The sequence below is a fragment of the Vidua chalybeata genome, chromosome 17 (genome assembly GCF_026979565.1).
Source record: "Vidua chalybeata isolate OUT-0048 chromosome 17, bVidCha1 merged haplotype, whole genome shotgun sequence".
Classification (NCBI taxonomy): Eukaryota; Metazoa; Chordata; class Aves; order Passeriformes; family Viduidae; genus Vidua; species Vidua chalybeata.
Window position 1 is genome coordinate 6,987,695 of NC_071546.1, and position 21,576 is coordinate 7,009,270.

Genomic DNA, 21,576 nt, shown 5'->3' on the forward strand with positions numbered 1-21,576 from the left:
GACAGCCCTGTGCCATCCCTGCCCAGCCCCAGCTGAGCCTGCAGCACTGACACCTCCACATCAGAGCCAGGAGCTGGTGGGGTCAGTCCCAAGCCAAGGGGCCAGGGAAGCCCACCCGTGCTGGTGCTGTGTGATGGGGATGGTGACTGAGCCAGCAGATGGCAGAGCCCCACAGACCTCAACCCAGCCCCCTGTCATGTGCCACTGCACTCATGAGCGTCGGTGCAATGTCATGTGGTCCCACCACCCATCACATGCCGGAGGGGCAGGCTGGTGCCAATGACAGCTGCTGGACCCAGCCAGGAGCAGGAGGTATGGGGGGGGTCCAAGCTCAAGAACTGACCTGTACCACTTGTCACTCGCCTAAAAGACCCACTAGTTTTGGGGAAGACATGGCCCCTGGTCCCCCTGGCATAGAGGGGTTTTGCTGACTGGCCCCACAGGAAGGATACAGTTCTCATCCCCTTTCCGGTTACGGGGAGGCCCTGGCATGTTCAGCAGGACCAGCTTGGCATCCTGGGACTTCTTCACAATCACCTCATTGAGCCTCACAGCCGTGTGCATCCTCCGCACGTTGGACTGGTTCCTGTGGGCGACAGCACGTGTGGGCACGGGACAGGCACAGTCAGCCTCCAGCCCACACCGGGCCCAAGGGGTCACAGGGCACACTGGCCTCCTGCCCTCGGGCAGTACAGGCTGGGCTGCAGCACAAACTCGGGGTGCAGCAAGCTTTGCCAGGCACTGCGCTGGTGACTCTGAGCCTGCACCGGTGGCCACGAGCCGCAGGGCCACGCACGGTGCCCATGGGCAGTGGCAACCACGGCTGCTCGAGGCCAGGCCGCAGGGGACTGAGCAGGAGCAGACAGCACGAGTGTCACCGTGGGTGCCTGAGCCCAGGCTTGCAGGGAGCTGCTGGCAGCATAGCAGGGCAGACGAGCGTGGTGCGGGCAGTGCACGGTGCACGGGGCTGGCAGCCAGAGCCGCCGCGCGCTGCCCGGGTGAAGTGTCTGGCACTGCAGCTGTCATGGCTCACTGAGCCGCCCTCCTGCACAGGGGCAACCCCAATGGCTCCCATCATGCTGCCCCATGAGCACAACCCAGCTCCCTCCATCCCAGCCCCGGCACCCAGCCAAACCCAGACTTACAGGTTCTCCCACTCCCTGCCAGGAGCATGATGGGGTCGGAGAGAGAGGGAGAGAGAAAGAGAGAGAGGAAGAGAAATGTGGTGAACACTAGGTGGGCACCCCCACTCCCCGCAGCACACCCAGCCTGGGCACCCCATCCCTTGCCAGCACAGTTCTACACAAAGACCCCTCCCCACTTGCCCCCAGCCCCTCTGCAAGGGCGCGCTCAGAGCACCCAGGCTGCCTGACCACTCCTCAGGGCAAGGATCGAGCTTGTGCTGCCAAGGCCCTGCCTGCGCCCGCCTGGCTGGGGCAAGCAGGGACAGCCAGGATCATAGGGCATGGGTGGGACAAGGTGGCAGCATGGGGGGCCGTACGGCTTCATGCTGAAGAAGTCTTTGATGCCCTCAGGGCTGACAGGGCTCTTGCTCTTGTTCTTCTCAGCAACGGATTTCTCCTTGGTCCAGGTGAGATGCACCTTCTCAGGCGCTGCCTCCACCTCATCACCAGGAGACTGAGAGCTGCTGGAGAAGGTGGTGGCGTTCTTGTCATGGATTAGTTGGACCTGCAGAGGAAAGAGGGGAATGGTGGGCAGGGCCTGGGCCTAGCTACCTGCCTGACCGTGTCTTGGTACAACCCCTCACCTCCTCCTCTGGTTTCTCCTCGCCGTCAGCAGCCTGCTCCTCAGGGACGTTCAGGCGCAGGCGTGTGTTGGCCGGGTTCTTGCGCCGGATGGAGCCACGGGACTCATCTGTGATGCTCTGGATCTGTGTGGGAGGGGTCAGCCAAGGGAGTTGGGCACAAGAGGGCTTGGCTGGGCAGAGCCTAGCCTGAAGCCCAGTTCTCCATCAGGATGAGCACACAGAGCTGCAGGGCAGCTAGGTTCAAATCAGAGCCACCACAGGGGTCAGAGCCCACCCAGCCTGTCCTGCAGCCTCACCTCCCGCTCCCGCTCATTCTTGGTGAGGTGCATTTGTTTGAGGATCTGGGAACGCTGCTCCATCACCAGCGTCTTCTCATAGGTGTAAGCAGAGATGTCACTCTCGTGCTGTGGGGGGAACAGAAGAGATTTGGAGCAGGGTAAGCTGTACCAACTGCTCCCAGCTTGGCCCAGCATGTCCCCATGATGGTGTGTCCCCCCATGGTGCTGTGTGCCCCACGTCAGGCTCTGTCTGGCTCTCCCATGCACAACATCCCTGCTGTGCACGTGCTCCGTCCCAGTACTCACCATCTCCACCACCTCCACCTCTGCGGTGATGCGCAGGTGGTACAGGAACGTGGTCAGGTCCTTCTTCATCTGGATGCTGTTGTCATCCATCTGTGCCACCGTGAAGATGCGCATCTTGCACTTACGCCACACCTGCAAGGGATGGGGGAGGCTTGGGCACGGCTCGACAGGGACGGCCGCAGCCCAAGCCCCAGCCCCGCACTGCAGGGCCCAGCGCTGCGGGGCCCAGCCTACCTTGTGCTGCCGCAGGAGGAAGGGCAGCAGCATCAGCATCCCCCCATCGTGAACAATCCACCAGACGTCGATGTGGCCCTCCGAGAACCGCTCCTGGTTGCCCGGAAACATGGCAACATTCTTGGCCACCAGCAAGGCCAGATGCCCAGCTGTGGTCTCTCGCACCAACTCTGGGAGGGGAAGGGCCACGTCAGCCAGGGCAGCTTGCAGCCCCCCAAGCCCGGCAGTGCCCACCCTCCACGGTGCCTACCAATGAAGTTCCTCCAGGTCTGGTGGTCCTCCTTCTGGCGCCAGCTGCGGGGCCAGCCCACCAGCACTGTGTTGTGCTGCAGTCCCCCCAGCCCGCTGGACTGGATGAGGTGGGACATGCCATCCCGCAGGTTAGAGGAGATCACCACCTGACAAAAGCCCTTCACCTTCTCCGCTTCCATCAGGCGCCGGATGGACTGCAAGGGAGAAGGAAGTCAGAGATCCCAGGGCCTCGGGGACGGGCATGGATCACAGGCACAGCAGCTGCCAGGCCCAGCAGTGACCCAACCCAGGCCAAATGAGGTACAGGGTGCAGGATGTGGGGTACAGGTCCTCGCAGGGTGCCTGGGTCTCCGTGCCCCATGGCAGGCCAGTGGCTCCGGGCCAGGGGGTGATACCCAGCAGTGCACAGAGCTGGCACACAGCTCTGCACCATGCAGAGTGGAGGGTGTCCTTGTGCCAGGGCTCTGACAGGTGGCAGAGCAGCAATTAGAGTTATTTACTCAGAGAAATTATAACATGTCTGCATGGGAGAGAAACTGTTTGCTTCCGAGGGCTTAATCTCATTAATGTGCCGCCCCGCGGGTGCGGGGGGTGGGGAGTGCTCTCACTCTGGCGGGGAAAGGCTCATCTCCCACCTTGCCTGGCACCAGGGCCACACAGACTGTGGCAAGGGTTGAGGCTGAGGAGTCTGCTCAGCCCAGCCCCTGGCTGGGCACTGTGCTGTGCTGTGACGTGCCATGCTGTGCTAAGTCCTGCAGCAGCTGGCCAAGACTGGGACCAGTGCTTGGCTGGTGCCAGCATCTCTGTGTCTTGGAGGGGGAGTCCAGAGGTCCCTGTGGTATGGTGAGCATCAGTGAAGCATGGAGTCCTCAGGCTCTGCCTAATGCCACTCAAAAGCTCTCCAGGCCATCCTGGGGCCACCAGCCCTGGCCATGAGGCAGAAACAACCCTGGGGTCCTGGGGACCAGGAACACCTACTGCTGGCACAGCCTGTCCCAGTGCATGCAGCTCTCACCTCCTCCGCTCTCTGCGCCTGAGGATGGTTGTCCAGGAAGGTCCCTTCTAACACAGAGGCCACGATAGTGAGGCCCTTCCCAGCCTTGAGCTGCGACGTGAAGGACAGGAGCTGCGGGTGTACCACATTCTGCTCCTGATCCCCACGGACCAGGACCAGCAGCTGCGGCCTGGAAGGAGGGTCCTGCAGTCAGTGCCCGCACCCAGCTTGTCCCTGCCCCAGAACCTCCAGATCCCCATCTCCCTGCCCTGCCTTACCTCCAGTTTTTGGTGTGTGGGGGCCCTTCCTCCAACCGCAGCAGGGCATAGCGGGCTGCGCTCAGGGACAGACCCCGGATCCCATCACCCCACTCCTTCTCTGCCCTGCAGGAACCAGCAGCACATAAGGGATGCCCATGGCTCTGGCCACAGAGCACCATGCTGGCACCCTGCAGCATCCTGGGACAAGCAGCCTGGGGAGCCGAGCAGCCACACTGAGAGGCCATGCGGCCACGGGGGCTGGCCAGGACCTGCGGCGCCGTGGCCTCCCTTACCCGCGGTACTCGATGTATTTGTAGATGAGGCCAGCGATCAGCATGGCCACCAGTGCGTAGTACCAGGAACAGATGAACATCAGCGCCAGGCACAGGCTCATGCCCAGGAAGGACAGGGTCCTGCAGAGGTCACAGAGGTGTCAGCATGCCCTGGGGCCCCCACACCGGGGTGTCCCTGTGCTCCCCCATCCCGCCCGGCTCACCAGTGGTAGTAGCGGAAGCGGGGCCGCCAGTTGGGCGTCCGCAGCAGCGTTTGCACCGCACACGCCAGGTTGACAAACATGTAGCACATGAGGAAGAACCTGCAGGAGAGAGAGAGCAGGGGGCTGAGTGGGTGCACTGTGTGGGACTGAAGTCTCCACACCTCCTGTCCCCAGGGTGGCCAATGCTGGAGCAGGCCCCGCTGATGGACAGAGAAGCAGTGCCATGGACAAACCAAGCCTCAGTGCTGGCCAAGATGTGACCCCAGAGTTCCTGCAGGGCCCCCTCTTCCCAGGCAGGGGCCAGGGCAGCAGGTGCGTTCCTCCCTCCCCCCAAGGAGCAGAGACCCACACACGCCACCCGCTGCTTGTGAAGGTGCGGGTCGACAGCACGCTGCCTACATGGAGAGGATGGGAGCCACCTCGTCCAGGGAGGCGATCAGGATCCCGATCTCGCAGATGCAGGCTGTGAGCAGCAGGGCCCATGTCGGCTCCCCGTTAGCTTTGCCATGGCCAAAGACCTGGAAGAGGGGGGAGAGGGGCGCGTCAGGCTCTGCGGTGCTCTGTAGCCCTGGGCAAGGGTACTCAGTGCAGCCTGATGAGACTGGACCCTCCCATATACCCAGCCCCGGCAGGAGCAGGGACTGGGAACACTGGGTGCCGTGAGCTGGCACATGTCCCATTGGAATCTGCCAGGGCAGCAGTCCCAGGGCTGGCTCCTGCTGACAGTACAGTCCCCTTCCCGGCAGATCCCGTGGCTCTCCCCACAGCCAGCACAGCAGCCCCTGTATCCCCAGTCGGGACGAGCCCGAGCTCACAGCCTGGCCACAGCCAGCACAGGGTCGGGCACCCTGTGCTTGGGACGGACACGCAGCCGGGGGCCAGTGGCCCCTCCTGCGGCTGCGGGGACCAGGGAGGGGGCCGGGGGCGCGTGTCCGGACGCATTAGAGGGTGCGGGCGGCGCGAGCGAGAGCTCGGGCTGGGGCTGGCAAGGAGGAGGGAGGATAAAATTAGCCCGCTCTTCCCTGGGGGGAGCTGTCGGGTTGGATTTGGAGAGATGAGGTTGTGGGAACGCGTCTTCAGAGAGCAGATAAAATATGAAGCGGCACGGCAGCGGGGGGGAGGGAATTCTGACCTTTTCCGACACTCTCCTCCTACCGATACCGCAGCCAGAGCCACCACGGCCGCCCACCGCCGTGCCGGTGCCGGCGGGATGAGGGCGGGGAAATGGGGCTGCTCTGGCACCGACGGTGCCGGGGAGGAGGCAGGGTGGGGTCCCACCGGTCTCTCTCTGCAGCCAGAGTGCGCGCTCAGGGTGAGGAAGCACCGGACTCAGGGGTCACCTACCCTGAGGAAGGGTACGATCCCATCCCTGGAGATGGCCTGCAGGAGGCGGGGGGCTCCGGTGAGACTCTGCAACCCAGCCCCACAGGTGGAGAAGAACGAGCCAATGACAATGACCCACGGGGACGGCCACGCCAGGGTGCCAACCACCAGGTTCCCGTTGACAGCCTCACCAAACCTGTGGGGCATCAGCATCACCTGCGGTTCTGTCCCATGACCGAGCACCAGCACCACAGCGGCACAACCCAGCCCCTCACAACAGCACCACTCTGGGGGGATGTGACACAAACTGGGATGTTGTCTCAAGGGGTGAGCAATGGAGCAGGCTCAGAGGTTGCCAGGGGTCTGTCCTCATCCCTGTACCCGTTATCATGGCAAAAGATAAAGGCAGGCGTGGGACAGGAGTCCTTGTCCCTGTGCCAGGGGGGGCAATGATGATGCAGTTGGATCCTGTTTGTGTTGGTGCTGGCGACCCAGAAGTGTCACCTGCCACGTGCGGTGAGCACGGCTGCCCCAGATAGGCAGGAGCACAGGCAGCCCTGCCTGTTGACAAACAAGTGGCTGCCTGCAGCACAGGAGTGGGAGGAATGCAGCAAACATGGATGGCTGGGGTGCACACAAGCCCCCAGTGCCTGTTACAAGCTCCAGCCCCTCTGCCCAGTGACACCCACGAGCCCCCCAATGCCCCCATGCCTGCCCAGTGTGTCCTGGTTGCAGCCTTCCCCACACCTCTGCCTGCCCCTGGGGCTGCCCCTGCCCCAGCCTGTTCCGGGGGGCTGACCGACTCTCCTCATGCCCCCCATGGCCTTGGGACACTCACTTGTCACGCAGGACGACGCCCTCGATGCATGCTCCAAAGAGAACAACAGAGCTGATATCTGCCAGGTAGTCAAGGAGAGCCAGGAGGATGCAGAGTCCTGCCTGCCCCGCCAGTGGGTGCTGGGACCCTGTCCCAGCCCAGTGAAGCACCCGAACTGATCTGCCCTGCAGAGCCCACCCACTCTCAGCCCCACAGCCCAGGCTCAGGCAAGCCCTGAAGGATACAGACCGCAGAGGTGGTGGCAATGGCCAGGATGGTGCCCGTGGGGATGGACTTCTGGGCATCCCGCAGGTCCCCAGAGCGGTTGGACCCAGCCATGATGCCTGGGGAAAGAGGGGATGGTGTCAGGGGGAGCAGAGCTACACCCCATACCCGTCCCAGACACCCTCATGCCAGGCACCGTGTGAGCCCTGGGCACAGCAGGGCACGGCTCGGTGTGCACCAGGAGGGGAAGCAGCCATGATAGGCAGCGGAGAAGGTGCTGCTGCGGCTTGGGGTACCCAGCCTGCTCTTCTCATCCCCCCGAGCAATTCCCCCCCCCCACCCAACCCAAACCGCAGTCTGAGGCCACTCAAGGATTAGGCTCAAAAGCCCTCAAGTGCCTCGTCTCATTAGCCCTTAATTAGCTCAAGCAGGGACGGTGGCTGCCGCAGGGGCAGGGACAGGGTCCAGCCCCGACGTTGCTCTGGGAGGGCAGGAGGTCACGCAGGGACACGGCTGCACAGGCGGGTTCAACACAGCCCGAGGCATGACCCGTGCTCCGGCCGCAGCAGCAGCCGGGGCAGGACCCCACAGCCCGCGGCACCGGGGGACAGGAGTCCTGCAGAAACCGGCACCTGCTGGTGAATGGGCAGCGGCAGGGAGGGCGGCGGAGGCTGAGCGGCTGCCGGGGACCCCGCAGCGCCGGACCCTCCAGCGCTCGCCATGCCCGGGGCAACCCGGGGGCTCCCGCCGGCCTTGTCCCCGGCGGAGCTGCAGGGGAGCCCCGAAGGCTGCGCCCCGCTCGGCTCCGCAGCGGGACTGGGGCGGGGGGGGGGCTCCTCTGCCCCCGGAGAGCTAAAAATACCGAGGCGGCGGGACGTCAGCGCGCACCGGGCGGCACCGTCAGATCTGGAGCGCGGGCGGCTGCGTGGGAGGCGATGGCGACCAGCCGCCCCCGCGACGCCGCTGTCACCGCCGCACCCACCGCGGGGGTGGCACACGCGGGGCTCCGCGGAGCACGCCCGGCGGCACGTGCCCGGTGTGCCCGCGGCACGGAGCGGGGCCGGCGGCGACTCCCACCTGTGACTGAGGGGAAGTAGATGCCGACGAGCAGGGTGAAGTAGGACGTCATGTCGCTGAAGACGTAGGGCTGGTCCATGTCCACTGGGGTGTCGGGGGAGCTCACTGAGGGCAGCCCCCGCTTCTCCACGATCACGCCCTTGGTCAGGTATGAGCTCCAGAGGTTCTCTGTGAGGAGGGAGGAGGCCGGGCGGTGACGCCGGCATGAGATGCCCGCAAGCCCCCATGCCCAGCACAGCATCCCCACCCCACAGGGATGGAGCCGGGGGTCTCTGGTTCTCCCACCCCTTCCCCGGCCTCACTGAGCAGCCGGCTCAGCCAGCAGACGGGGCCACGGGCATGCAGAGGGTGAGGATGGCAGCAGAGGTGGGCAACCAGAGCAGGTTCACACTGCTGCTGGCAGCGTCCCCACAAGATACTGGAGCAGCTGACATGGGATTGCAGTAGCAAATAATTAAGAGGGTAATATAATTAATGCTGATCAACACAGGTTTAAGGGAAGTGGATCGTGTCAAAGTAACTTGATAATGTTTTTGATGGGATTATGAGTGCGGGGCTGATGTAACAGGCTTAGCGTCCCTCCGTGTGCTGCTTTGGCCGCAGATCGCAGGGAGAAACTGGAGCAGTGGAGAGCAGCCAGCACCGGGCAGGGAGGGCAGAGGCAACTGCCCTTGGCACGTCACTGCTGGGGGGCTGCAGAGAGCAGCAGCCAGCCCTCAGCCCCCGGCACTGAGTCCCCTTCATGGCTGCTCACAGGTGACAGATGGGGCTCGCAACCCCTATTGCTCTCTCCTGTCTCATCCTCCCTGAAACGTGTGTTTCCCCCCACCCCTCACCTAGGGCACAGCAAGCCCCAGCCATCTCTGCCAGGGTCAAACTGTGCCACCCATCTTAACATGCTGCTGGGCCGGTCACTCTTGTACCAGACACCCCAGAGTGGGGTCCTGGCTCTGTCCCAATGCCCCCAGTGCAGGAGTGTTTGCCACCTGTTGCCCTGAGAGACCAGCTGGGTGGGTGGGGGTCTGCACCCCCTCCCCAGCAGCAGCATTGCCAACAGGAGCAGGTTCCACCCAGCAGCCAGGAACTCCTTATCTCACCCAAAGCACCTCAGAGTGCAACATCATCGGGAGGCTCCCAAACACCCTGTGACTACACTCCACTAATCACTGTCACAGCTGCAGCCCTGAGCACCACGTGCTTGGCTAAGTCTGACCTCCCATGCCTGTGTCCACGCAGACACCAGGGCAGGATGGCTGGGGCAGCCCTGCAGCCATCAGGAAGGACTGATCCTGCTCTTGGCTCTGCTGCTTTCCTGAGTCCCAACAACCACTCCAGCATGGGGGTCTGCAGACACCCTCTGAATGTGGCACAGAGGATCAGCCTCTGCCACCCACTGCTGAGCGTGAGCACCTAGCAGATATACCAGCTTCTCCAGAAAAACAGGTCCTAAGTGGCTCCTCCCAGTGAATTCATGCATCTTCCTGTGGTCCTGGCCACTCTCCCAGCAGGGCTGTAGCCACAGTAGCTAAGTGGCCCCAAGGGGTGATCACTTCTTTCAAAACCTCAAATCAATACCAGCCTTTCCAAAGGCCAAGAGGAAGCATAGGGAGGATTTATTCCTCCCCAGCCTTTGGGCATCATTCTGAGCCACCCCACTGGCTGACACAGACTGCGTGCAGGTGGCTGCAGCACCCTGCTCTGTCACCCAGTGCAGGAGTCTGTCCCACTGCCTGGCACAGCATGAGCACAGCTCACTGTGCCTCAGGAGCAGAGCAGCCCCCAGTAGGGATCTCCCACATGCCCTCTCACCTGGACCCAGCCCTGTTTACCCCCACAACACCTGACATGGCTAAGGAGCCATGCTTAGGATGGCCTCCCACAGCACACCTCCACCAGCCCTGTTGGCAGAGCTGCCCAGCAGGCACAGCCACTGCCCCACCACAGCTCCCGTGCACTTCGTTCTCCATGCTTCCATTCCCACACCTTCATGCCCATGCCCACATTCCCATGCCTCGGTTGGCATGTGCTCACCTTGGATGAGGCCGCTGGCAGCGCCGGGGATGCCCTCGATCTCAGTGACGTTGTTCATGGTGAAGTACTCATCACAGGTTGCATTGAGGAAACGGGAGGTGCAGAAAAGCTCCCAGAGCTTGGAGCCAACAGTCTCATTCCCCTCCACCACCATCTTGGTGCAGAGGTCGAAGCCATGGCGTGAGAGGGTCCTGTTGCCCAGGAGGCAGATCCTGGGGGGACACGGGCACTCAGGGTTTGCATGCCCCAGCTCTGCTGCATCCCTGCAGGACCCCGTACTCACGGGAAGCTTGGTGGGTCAAAGGCAGATTTGATGACACCGGCATAGATGGCAAGGATCGAGAGGATGACACAGCCCAGAAAGACCAGGGCAAATTTGTTGACATACTTGACACCCACGAACACGACGGTGGCCATGCAGGTCAGCACACAGGTGCCGTACACACGCATGTTGTTGAGCATCGCGGCTGCCTCCCCGCTGGCATCCTCTGCCTTGAAGATGGCCATAGCCGGGAAGATGTAGGCCTGGGAAAGAGTCATGGCATCACCACCTGGCTAACAGCCTGCACAGGGGCCCCAGGGGAAGGGTCCTTCAGGCCCCCTGCCCTGCCAAGAGCGGAGCCCATGGCACTGCACAAGGCAAGGACCAGGTACCTACCAGCAGGATTTCGATGGTGCCCAGGATGTACATGGCACCGGCAAAGGTGGTGCCCAGGTAGAAGCAGAGCCCCACGGCCCCACCAAACTCAGGTCCCAGGGAGCGTGAGATCATGTAGTAGGAGCCACCCGCTGTCAGAGAGAGCAAAAGTGGGTCCCAGCCAGACCCCAGTGACACCCTTAGCCCTGCTAGGTATCCCAGAGGGCAGACTGGAGCCAGGATAGCCATGGGCCCTGCTCCAGCACTGAGCAAGATGCAGAGCAGCAGGAGTGACCACTCTGGCAGTCATTCCCCAGCAGCCCAGCAGCCAGGTGCAATGACCAATGGCACAGGTGTTCCCTGGACACTAGACAGGAGCTGGGGCCCCAGGGACCTGGGCCATACCCTGCTCCATCCTCCCAGAGGAGCCCTTAGAGCTGGGCTGCCAGGATCGATGGTCCCGCTGCAGCAGCAGGATGATAAATAGCTTTAATTACACCCCGTGCTGGGCTGTCAGTGCTGCGCCCAGCCTGGCGCAGCTCACGGCTCCCCAGGGCTCTGCAGGGCTGGCATGTTCTGGGGGAGGCAGCCAGGGCACCCACCAGCCAGACCCCATGGTGCTTCCTGGGGGGCAGAGCCCACACACAGCAGCATCCCTGTGTCCGGCGGTGGGAGAGCCCATCCCATCGCCCAGCCCGTGGCGCTCAGCACGCCCTGCTCCCATCCTCCTGCCGTGTGTCTCCCGGCTCCCCGCGGCCTCGCCAGTCTGGCGGAGGGAGGAGCCGCGGCTGGCGGCTCTCGCTGCCATCTGCACCTCGCGGCTTTGGGGACGGGTGGCGGCTCCAGCTCTGCGCTCCCCCGGGCCGTGGGGATCCCGCGCGGGCTGGTGGCAGAAGGCTGGGGAGCGGCTGGCAGCCCCGGGGGATGCTCTCTGGGAAAAGCCCCTGCAGGCACCCCACCCGGCAGGGACCAGCTGCCCGCACACGTGGCACACGCATGGACGCCGGCTTGGCTCTACCTGGCACCACACCGTTGGTGGCGATGGCACTCATGGAAATGGCCGTCAGCATCGTCTGCGGGAAGAAACACAGCGTGTTCAGGAGCTGGGCAGAGGGACAGGGGAGTGGAAGGGAGAGCTGGGGCCATGCTAGGACATGGGACTCCCTGGGGTCACGCTGAGATGTGCCACAGGGCAGGGATGCCCAGGGAGGACGAATGGATAGATGTATGTGTGGATGGACAGGCAGGGCTGTCGGCTGGCAGCACAGCTGAGAGAGCTGAGCCCTTGGAGGGGCTGGCAGCGCTGGGGTGGCTCAGGCTGCCCAGGACACTGGACAAGGCCAGCCTTCCCAGCCTCTGCCCTGGGGTGACTGTCCTGGCAAGGCAGCTCTCTGCATGGTACCAGAGCAGGGGACCCCCAGCACATCCCCCTACATGGCAGCTATGATCTAGGTCACCATTTAAGCACCATTCCGCTGCTGATTCCTTTGGGAAGATGAAGGCTTCTCCTTGCTCTAAGTGGGGCAGGAGCTAGGGCAGGGGCAGAAGCTGGGGCAGGAGCAGAGCTGGGGCAGGGCATGGTGGGCTGGCAGCTAGTGCACCTCTCCATAGTCCAGGCAGCCAGACTGGTGACCCCCAGGCCATGGGCAAGGCCAGTGAAGGCTTATACGGTTCCTAAACTCACGCAGGAGCAGCAGAGGAAGACCATGCAGAATGACTCCATGATGCCAGCAATCCCCACCACCCAGGTGAGACGCAGGAAGAGGATGACTCCAAAGATGTTCTGAAGGCAGGGAAGGTAGACACCCATGAAGGTGCCCATCCGTGGGGCCTGTTGAGGGAACAGGAGTTATCAGAGCACAGGGACCTGGCTGGCAGAGGAGCAAGAGGTCCCACTCCTCCCACAAAGCAGCCAGGAACCCAGAGTAAACTTGCCCCTGGTTGAGGCCAAGGGGTCCCCTGTTCCCAGGGCAGTCTATGGCCTGGCACTACACAGGCAAGGGCTGGAGAGGGAGGGAAGGTTACCTCCTCCCTAAGTCCTCACCTGCACTGGCTTCTTCTTGCCTCCATCATTGTTCTCAGCCTCCTCGTGCTCCCGGCTGCCCTGTGGCAGGTTGGTGTAATTGGCCAGTCCACTCAGCAGGGATGAGACCATAGGGCTTGTGTCCATCTCCTCCTGTGGACAGCAGATCCCAAGTTGTGAGGACAGTCCCTTGGGACCCCAGCCAACCCCAGGAGACCTCACCAGATGCCACCCCACTGCCTGCCCCTCCAGGAATGGCTTTGGCAGTGCGGCAACCCTGGCCTGGGGCTCTGGCATGTCCCAGTGCCCAGGGTGCAGGCTGGGTGCTGTGGAACAGCTGCTTAGCTCAGCTCCCTCCCCCTGCCCTGCTGCCTGCATGCCCTACCTCGAAGAGGGCCATGTTCTTGCCATCGTACTCCTTGCCCTTCTCCAGGTCTGTGCTGTTAATGAAGGGGCTGCTCTCCTTGGGATTGCCATCGCCTGCAGAGACACCACTGAGTCAGTCAGGCAGCTCCTGCCCCACCCACACCTGCAGAACATCCACCCCACACGGTCACCGCTGTGAGGGGTCACGGCTGCCTGTGGCTGCCAGGAGAGCTGCCAGGGCTGTGGGCACCACGCTCGCGCCCAGACCCAGCACAGGCAATGCCAGGCCGGCATCTCAGCCTCCAGCATCACCTCCCACAGCACACACGGGCAGGGGCTGCCATCCCCAGGAGCCACACGCTGCCCTGCCCGGCCGTGCTGACACGTGGACCCGCCGGAGCGCATCCACGCAGTGAGGCAAGCAGAGTGGATCCAGGGGGAGCCCTCCGGCGCGATGCACGGCAGCAATAACTCACGGCACGGGGTGCCTGCGGGTGAGCGCACTGGGACTGCCCTCAGCACTGCGTCCGCAGGGCAAGATCTGGCTGGCTGCTCAGCATCAGCGCACAGGGGATGGTCCCGGCACAGTGCCTGGGAGTGGGGCGACTGGCCAGGTGTCTGGTCCTCCTCCCAGACATGCACCACAGGAGTGGGGGCCACAGGGCAGGAGATGATATCACTGAGGGTAGATGGTGCCCGGGGCAGTGGAGCCACCCACAGCAGTGCCAGGCCCATGGATCTACCAGGACAAGGGCCACAACCACTCACTGCATTAATGACCTAGTGCAGAAGAAACCTGGAGTTGGCTTAATAGCGATGAAAACAGCTGAGCTGCAGAGCAGCAGAAATAAATCAAGCTGGAAATGGAGCAGCAGTGAGGATGGTGCTGCCGGAGCAGCACAGCTCCAAGACAAGGTCCAGAGCAGAGAGGGACCAGGGCATGGGGGCCAGGAGACAAAGGATACAGTCCTGGGCAGAGCAGCTGAGGAGGCACCCATGGCATGGAGAAACCTGTGCAGCTAGGCTAGTCCCCAGCCCCAGTGGGGAAAGAGAGGCTCCCTGCCTTACACCCATCCCACCACCACAGCCCTGCAGCCAGAGCAGTCACACTGCCATTGGCCACCGCACTGCTGGGCAGGCTGCCCACATGGGCAGGGTCACAGACCAGCTCCACACTTTGGGACCAGGGAGAGAACTGCCCCCTCCACCATCCTTCAGCACGGAGCCCATGAATGCCCCAGGGCAGAGGGATAGTGCCCTAGCAGTGTAGTCACCCACTCATAGAAGCAGCCACAAGATAAACTCTGTGACCGCTTGGAGCATCCTGGTCCTTTGAAGACCGCCATCCTCCTGCCAGTTGACTCATATTCGGGATCCTGGAAGCCCGCGTGCAGCAGTGATTCACCATCTGCAATTCCCTGGCAGACAGGGTGCTCCTGGCTGACCAGGAGGTGAAGCTTCAAATGCTACAGGTGACACAGACCTGCGGGCTGGCCCCCAACTCCCACCATCCCTAGGCTCCTCCAGCATGGGGCAGCAGGGCAGCAGTGTCCCTAAGGGCACAGCCAAACACCGAGGCACAGCCCGCAGGCTCCTCCTGTGCAGGACTGGCCACGGCAGTGGCACTGAGACACCCTGGCACACAGGCTTCTCTCCAGAGTCCCCTTGGACACACACCCAGCATGTGCCTGCCCTGTATCTCCCACAACAGGTCCCATCACAAACCTCATGCGCTCTTGCTCTGTGTTTGGTCTAAAGCCCCACTGAACCCTGCTGGCATTAGGTAACAGCAATGGTGTGAGCTGGCAACCACCCACTCACCACGGCTCTTGCCCACCTGCACCAGCTCTGGGGACCACACTGATGTGAAACGTCCACCACGCTGACAGGACACCCCCCAGGGTGATGCTGTGGCCATCCCCAGTGTGGTGACACAAGGGTGCACGAGCAGGGGTGGCTGGAGCTCACCTTCCCCTTGGGGCTGGGTGGCACCGGGGGACACGCGCAGCTTGGCAGGGAGACGTGCTCGAAACGTGGCGAGGCCCTGGGACCCCTCCGGGAGAACGGAGCCCGCGGGGGCCTCGCTTCACCGCCTGGTACCCAGCCGACGACATCACCGTGCAGGTTTCCATGGCAACGGCGAGCCACGGCCGCCTCGGCTCCCGCTCTTATGTAACGGCGCAGGCAGCCGGACGCTGGCCCCACATGGCACCCGCGCCCCGGCCCACCGGCGCCTGATGGATGGTGCGGCCGGACCCCCGGCCCCAGCCCACCCCGACCCCGCGGGACTGCCCTGCTCGGCTCCACACGACAGGCGCCAGCAGCACCCTGGGGTGCCCGAGCTCCAACCCATGGCACCACAGCAGCACCCACAGCTCGCAGTCCCTCCATCCCCACCTCCGGCCAGCGCTCCTCACGCCGGGGCCACGGCCCGTGCTGACATCACCCAGGCTGCTGGGGCTGGCCCGTGGCGCTGGAGCCCCTCGCCTGGGGATGCTGCTGCGAGGAGCAGCACCGGGAGAGGCCCCGGGCTGCTGAGCATGAGGATGCAGCACGGCTCGGGGAGACTCTCAGTCTCCCACGTCGCTGCAGCCCCACAGACTGGAAGGAGTTAAGCACCAGGGCGCAGGGTCCCAGGTGACAAAGCGCTCCCGCTTCTGCTCCTGCTCCTGACGGAGACCATTTTGCCGCAGCGGGGCTGGTGCAGCCTCTCCCCGGTAGCTGCCTCAGACCCGTGGTCTGAAGTCAGGGGCAGCCAGGGCAGGCAGGAGCAATGCCCCCGTCCCTCACCTGCCACTGCCACGGCCAGCCCTGCCCGGCGGCACAAATGGGGTGCTGCCCACCGGCCCTGGGGACACGTGGGACACTGCCAGTCCCAGCAACGCCCACAGGGCTGCCCCTGCCCTGCTCCGCCAGTGCAGCCAGGACAGAGCAGAGCGGGGCCGGAGCGCTGGGCAGGGCTAGCAGCCCCAAGGCCAGCAACAGAGCCAGGAGAGACAGTGTGAGCTGAGCAGAGCAGAGCCGAGCTGAGCCGAGCCGTGCCAGGCTTCGATCCCGGCGTTCAGCCGCCCCCCTCCCAAGGGATCACTCAACACGAATCGGCCTTTTAATTTGCTGCGGCGGCTGGAAGGGCTGGCAGCGGGATCGCTGGCAGGAACCCGCAGCCCCGCCGTGGGCACCGCGCAGCCCCACTCTCAGCAGGGCTTCCACCAACCTGTCTGCTCAGGGCAGCCCAGAGCAAACGCGGCAGCGCCAAAGGACCGTCACAGCACCCTCGGAGCCCCCCAGGGCAACGCTCAGGCAGCAGCACTAACCACAATTTGATCTTCTAATGGCTTTTTACTTAGCCCTAAATTGGGTTGGGAAGCGTCATGTCCCTTATCCCAAATCCTCCCTAATCGCTTTACACGGCGCAGGGCACTGAGCACTGGCTGGGGTAGCCCCAGCAGCCACCCCCCACGGGCTAATTAACCAGAGCTGCTGCCAAGGTTGCTACCCGACCACGGCCGGCGCGTCCCCTCCGCAGCATCCAGAGCACAGCAAGCCCCAGCCAGGGACATTGGGCACCAGGGCTGCAGCACTGCCGGGAGGTGCAGTGGGTGAGGGGGCCCGTGGCACAAAGCGCCAACCTCAGAGCCCTCTGCGCCTCTGTCTGTGCTCCTGCACAGGGCTGTTGACAGCTCCGGAATCCCCTGTGCCACCCCCACTCCGATCCCCTCAGCCCCAGGGGTAGCAGCAGTGCGATGGCTGCTCATGGCACTAGGGATGCCCTGGCGCTCCCCTGGAGGTACACAGGACACCTTGTCTTTTGCCACAGGACACCTGGACTCCCCGGGCTCTGCCTGCAGCAAGGGGCACCCCAGGGTGACCCCAGCAGGCCAGCAAGCACATGGGCGAGCACGTGGCCCTGGCTGATGTCCCCAGCTGCTGCCGTTTTGCAGGAGCTGCTGGCCAGGGAGGCCACGCTGCTGTTCTGTCACCTCCGGCTATCAAGGGGACTTGGCTGTACACACACTGCCTGGCCCTGGGCTGTTAGCCTGGGGCGCCTAATGCAGATGGGGATGGCCAAGGTATCTTTATGACAGTGGCATCTCTGCGCCCACCCAGCTTCCTTCTACCCTGCACAGGAGCGTCTGACAGCTGCTCTGGGGAGGGCGACCCTTGGAGAGGCCACACAGCCCTTGCAGCCCCACTGAGGCAGAGACCACTGATGATCAGAGCAGTGCTGGCTCGTGCTGGCAGTGTCACAGCAGAGCCAGCTCCAGCTGCAGCGTGTCAGGGGAGCAGGGGTGGGGGTCAGGGGTGGGATGGTGGAGTAGGATGCTCCCCCCATCCCAGGGCTGCATTTTCCCCCTCCAGCCAGCAAGCACACCCAGTGGCCTTTTGGGCTGGATTCCTTCACAGCCTGACCCAAATTAGACCAACTGCTACTTCAGACCTATCCTCTTCCTTCCTAAACCCAGGATTATCCTCCCTTTGATCAGCCGGCCCTGCAGCGCAGGATTTCCAGCACAGGCGTTTTGGCTGGCTGCATTTAAACAGCTTCCCTGATTCTCCGACAGTCCAAGCCCTGCCTCAGAAATGGCCATGGACACAAGTTCCATCAGAGCTCCTGGCCCTGGATCTGGGCTCCCCAGGCATCCCAGTGTCCCCGGGCTGGGTGTCAGCATGGCACCCTGCAGTGGGGCTGCAGCTGACATCCCAATACCCCAACCAGAGCAGTGCAAGGTGCCAGCCTGGCCACTGCAGACAGCAGCCCTGCCTGCTCCCCGCTCCCACCATCTCCCCAGAGGGTCTGCACTGGTCCAGCCCTTGCTGGGTTGCTGGGGCTGTCGCCCTTCCAGCCACTGTCATGTGGCTCGTGCATGCTGTACAGAGCACAACCCGAACAGGGACGCTGCTGACCTTTCTGACAAATAAGGCCTAAGTGGCACCCAGGGCTTCAGTTGTCGTGCTGGGCTTGGCAAGTGGCTGGACAGTCAGCACTGGAGCAGCCAGGACATGTGGAGGGGGCCCACTGGCATTCAATAGCTTGGCTATCCAATGGGTTTTCCATGGTCCCTGCAGACAGACCTCACCATGGGAATTCAGCTGACCCTTGGCAAGGGGGGACAACCCAGCCCCCCCGCTGCAACTACCCTTGTCACAGGTGTGGGGAGCTCTGCTGAGCCCCTTCCTACAGACAATCCCTGCTTCCCCAAGTCCCCCAGGCCCCTGCTTCCTCCAGCCCTTCACCTGCTGTCCCACAGGGCACCATCTCACCAGGCTCAGCTCCAGGGACAGTCTGCCTGGTCCATCTGTAGTGGCACTGTGTCCAGCCCTCCTGCCAGACCCCAGCATGGCTGCATTGCCTGCTGCCACGCCGCTGGCACTGCCGCGATGGAAATCAGCGAGTGGGAGAGATCCTGGTGCTGCAGAGGGCAAGGGGAGGGCAAGTGCCCAGGGAAGGGCACGGCTGGGGGCCAGTGCGACAACCTCAGCTCGGCAAGGTGCCCCCAAAAGTCTCCTGCCAGTCCTGACCTTGAGCGGAGCCGCAAATAAACAAGCAAATAAACAGACCAGGGTCGGCAGAGCAGAGGAATGCACAGAGCCTGTCTGTGGCTGTGCCCAGGGCCCCACTGTGGGCAGCCGGGACCCCCACAACCACTGCCATAGCCAGCCATGTGCTCCCGGCTGGGGCTTTGGAAGACCCCACGAGGGGACCTGGAGAGGAGACCTGGCGGCGTCCGGGCGGGTCAGAGGGGCAGTGCAAGTCCTCCTGTGCACACACTGCATCCCCCTGGCTGCAGCCCACCCCTGTGCCCAGCAGAAACACCCGCAAGAACGGGGCCTGTGCTGCCTGCTGCTGGACGTGGCCCCGTGAGGAACGGGGACCCTCACACAGCTCGGTAGTGCCGGGTGCCGGGAGGGGCTGAGGCCAAAGCGCCAGCAGTGACGGGGCTGCTGCGGGGCCGAGGAGCCCCTCGCCGGCGGAGGACAGCGGCCCTGAGCCAGGGCTGCAGCGGGACGGGGCACAGCGCGGCGCGGACTGGACCGGACCGGACCGGCTCGACTGGGCACGACAGGGCTCACTTTGGCTCAGCTCGGCTCGCTTCGCCTCCGCTGAGCTCGGCCCCGGGACGAACGACTCCTGTGGCCCCGGAGCAGGGCCCGGGCGGCCACTTCAGCACCGCGGACAGCGGCGGCCCCGGGGGGTGGGGGACGGGGGAGGGCAGGGAGTGGGGGGCGGGAGCGGGGAGGGGAGCGGGGGGCGGCTGCCCGGGATGGGGAGGCGGCTGCCGGAGATGGGGGGCGGCAGAGGAGAGGAATGGGGGGGAGGGCAGCGGGGGTGAGAGAGGCGATATGGAGAGATGGGGGGGCGGCAGCCGGAGATGGGGGGCGGCAGCAGGGAGGGTTGTGGGGGCTGCAGCGGAGATGCGGGAGGCAGGGGTGGGGGGCCGGCAGTTGGGTGCGGGGAACCTTGCGGGGATCCCGGGCGGGCGGGAGCGGGTCTGGTGCGGCGACTGGCGGGGGCTGTCCGGGAAGCGGCGGGGCCAGCCCCACAGGGTCGCTCGGAGCACAGCAAGCAGCCCCCGCCCCGGAGGAGACTCCTCGGTGAGCCCCGCACGGTTCGGCCGCACCGCCGCTTCCCAGGGCTGCCGCAGCGGCGGGAGTGCGGCCGGGGCTGCGCGGAGGCGCCGGGAGCGGGAGCATCCCCGCACCGCCCGCCGCAGCCCCGCGGGGCCGCCGGCCGAGAGCCGCCGTCGCGGCCGGTGTCGGTGTCTCCCGCTTGCCCCGCGGCACGGCACCCTCAGCCCCTGCTGCCCCCGGCTCCGCGCCGCTTCTGCCCCGCGCCGGCGCCGGTCCCCGGCCCGGCGGGGGCGGCCGCCCCGGGCTGTCCCGCTCGTCGGTGCCGATGCCGGTGCCTCACCTTGGCTGGCGCCGCCGTCGCCGTCCTCGCAGTCGGTCAGGTTGTTCAGCATGGCGCCGGTGCCGCGGCCGCTCGCTGCCGCCGGAGCTGGAGCTCTCGCTCCGCAGCAGCCGCGTCCCCGCGCCGCCCCCCGCGCCGGTGGGAGGGGGCTGCAGTGCGGAGGCGCCCGGGCTCACGGCTCACGGCTGCTGCCGGCGGAGCCCAGCCCGGCCGCCCGCTTCATCACGTATGCGGGAGGCATTGCCCCCGCCGCGGCGGGGAGGGGGGGGGGGCGCGGGGGGGCACAAAGACGAGCGAGCAGAGCGGGGCCGCCTCCCGGCTGCGCCAGGCGTGGGGGGGAACTAGGGCAGCGCTGCGGGCCCGCCTGGCGCGGGCGGGACGGGACGGCCCCGCAACCGCACCGACCCTGCACCCGCCCCGGCCCCGAACCCCGCCTCCAGCCCCCGCACCCCGCACCGGCCCTCTCACCGGCCCCGCATCCGCCGCCAGCCCCCGCACCCCACACCAGCTCCCGCACCGGACCCCGACGCAGCCTCGGGACCTGGAACACACTCGGGGTGCACAGAGGGGCAGAACCTCTGCCTGCGGGACCGACGCACCAGAGGCGGCTGAGGCACGGGATCAAGGCAGCCCCTGTCCGCGAGGCCCCTGCCCCGCGACGGGCGGCTCCCGGGTGGGGGCGGCTCCCGGGTGGGCAGCACCACGTCATGCAAGGGACCCCTCTGCGGGCATCAGGGCCTCGGCCGTGGATGGAGACTCCTGCCGCAACAGCAGGACGACCCAGGGCACCCGGCGAGGTGGGGGGGGGGGGGGGGACGGGACGTCCAGACCACCCCACAGTGGAGCTGGGGGAACAACAGAGGTGATTGACCCTGCTCTGCCCAGCTGACCTGAACACTGCCTGCAGAGGGGATCAAGCTTGATGTCACCTCCCCTGGTGACCAGGGGGCCGAGATCACACCCATAACAACCTTCTCAGACCTGGAGAAGGGTTGCAATGGGGCCAAAATCCCCAAGCCCTGTGCCATTTATGGAGGCTTGCAGCTGTTGCAGCTGTCACCCACAAGGCCAGGGCACAGGCCACTCTCGAGCTGGGGTTGTAGAGTGACCCTGCAGGGTTGCTTGAAGCCCCCTGTTCTCTCATGCACTTAATCCGGGAGGATCCCCCAACCGGAGCTGGCTGCAGCTCCCGGCATCTCCTCCAGCACAGTCTGAGATCATGACAGCCCGCTGGCCTCCGTTACTTCTTGACGGCTGTAATTAATTGTTTACTTTCTCCTGGTGCGGAGCCAGCTGCTCCGCAGCGCGGATGCTCCCCAGCCTGACCTCGCGGCCAGGAGAGAGGCTCACACCCCTCACCCCAGCCCGGCAGGCAGCACTGATCCCTGCCCTATGGCTGCAGCCAGGACCTCGGGACCTGGCATCCCTGGGGAGCTGCAGCAGCACAGCCCCAGCTCCATGGCAGGTGGCACAGGAGGGCTGCAGGGAAGATGGGCAGTTCAGGGTGGGCAACTCAGAGTGGGCACCCCCCACCCAAGACTCTGTGTGGCATTCACCACATGGGGCTGCCCCTGTCCAG

At 64.7% G+C, this 21,576-nt stretch overlaps 1 protein-coding gene across 3 annotated transcripts in view; it reads right to left on the reverse strand.

Moving 5' to 3' along the window:
• Nucleotides 1–21,576, reverse strand: part of SLC12A5 (solute carrier family 12 member 5) — a 31,440-nt gene that overhangs the window by 4,806 nt on the left and 5,058 nt on the right. For 2 of the 3 annotated variants that reach the window (XM_053958646.1, XM_053958645.1), the window contains exons 1-25: nt 19,998–20,286; nt 13,107–13,201; nt 12,743–12,874; nt 12,383–12,529; nt 11,717–11,771; nt 10,720–10,850; nt 10,345–10,586; nt 10,062–10,273; nt 8,031–8,198; nt 6,974–7,072; nt 6,750–6,807; nt 5,933–6,107; nt 4,988–5,106; nt 4,589–4,687; nt 4,386–4,505; nt 4,111–4,215; nt 3,854–4,022; nt 2,837–3,032; nt 2,587–2,756; nt 2,353–2,484; nt 2,065–2,172; nt 1,769–1,891; nt 1,502–1,689; nt 1,146–1,160; nt 453–586 (exon numbers count right to left, since the gene is read on the reverse strand). In XM_053958646.1, the coding sequence (XP_053814621.1) occupies nt 453–586; nt 1,146–1,160; nt 1,502–1,689; nt 1,769–1,891; nt 2,065–2,172; nt 2,353–2,484; nt 2,587–2,756; nt 2,837–3,032; nt 3,854–4,022; nt 4,111–4,215; nt 4,386–4,505; nt 4,589–4,687; nt 4,988–5,106; nt 5,933–6,107; nt 6,750–6,807; nt 6,974–7,072; nt 8,031–8,198; nt 10,062–10,273; nt 10,345–10,586; nt 10,720–10,850; nt 11,717–11,771; nt 12,383–12,529; nt 12,743–12,874; nt 13,107–13,201; nt 19,998–20,049 (3,244 nt within the window). In that variant the 5' untranslated portion in view covers nt 20,050–20,286. Of the gene's footprint in view, nt 1–452; nt 587–1,145; nt 1,161–1,501; nt 1,690–1,768; nt 1,892–2,064; nt 2,173–2,352; nt 2,485–2,586; nt 2,757–2,836; nt 3,033–3,853; nt 4,023–4,110; nt 4,216–4,385; nt 4,506–4,588; nt 4,688–4,987; nt 5,107–5,932; nt 6,108–6,749; nt 6,808–6,973; nt 7,073–8,030; nt 8,199–10,061; nt 10,274–10,344; nt 10,587–10,719; nt 10,851–11,716; nt 11,772–12,382; nt 12,530–12,742; nt 12,875–13,106; nt 13,202–19,997; nt 20,287–21,576 lie in introns of those variants that run through there. The other variant, XM_053958647.1, reaches the window with a different exon arrangement.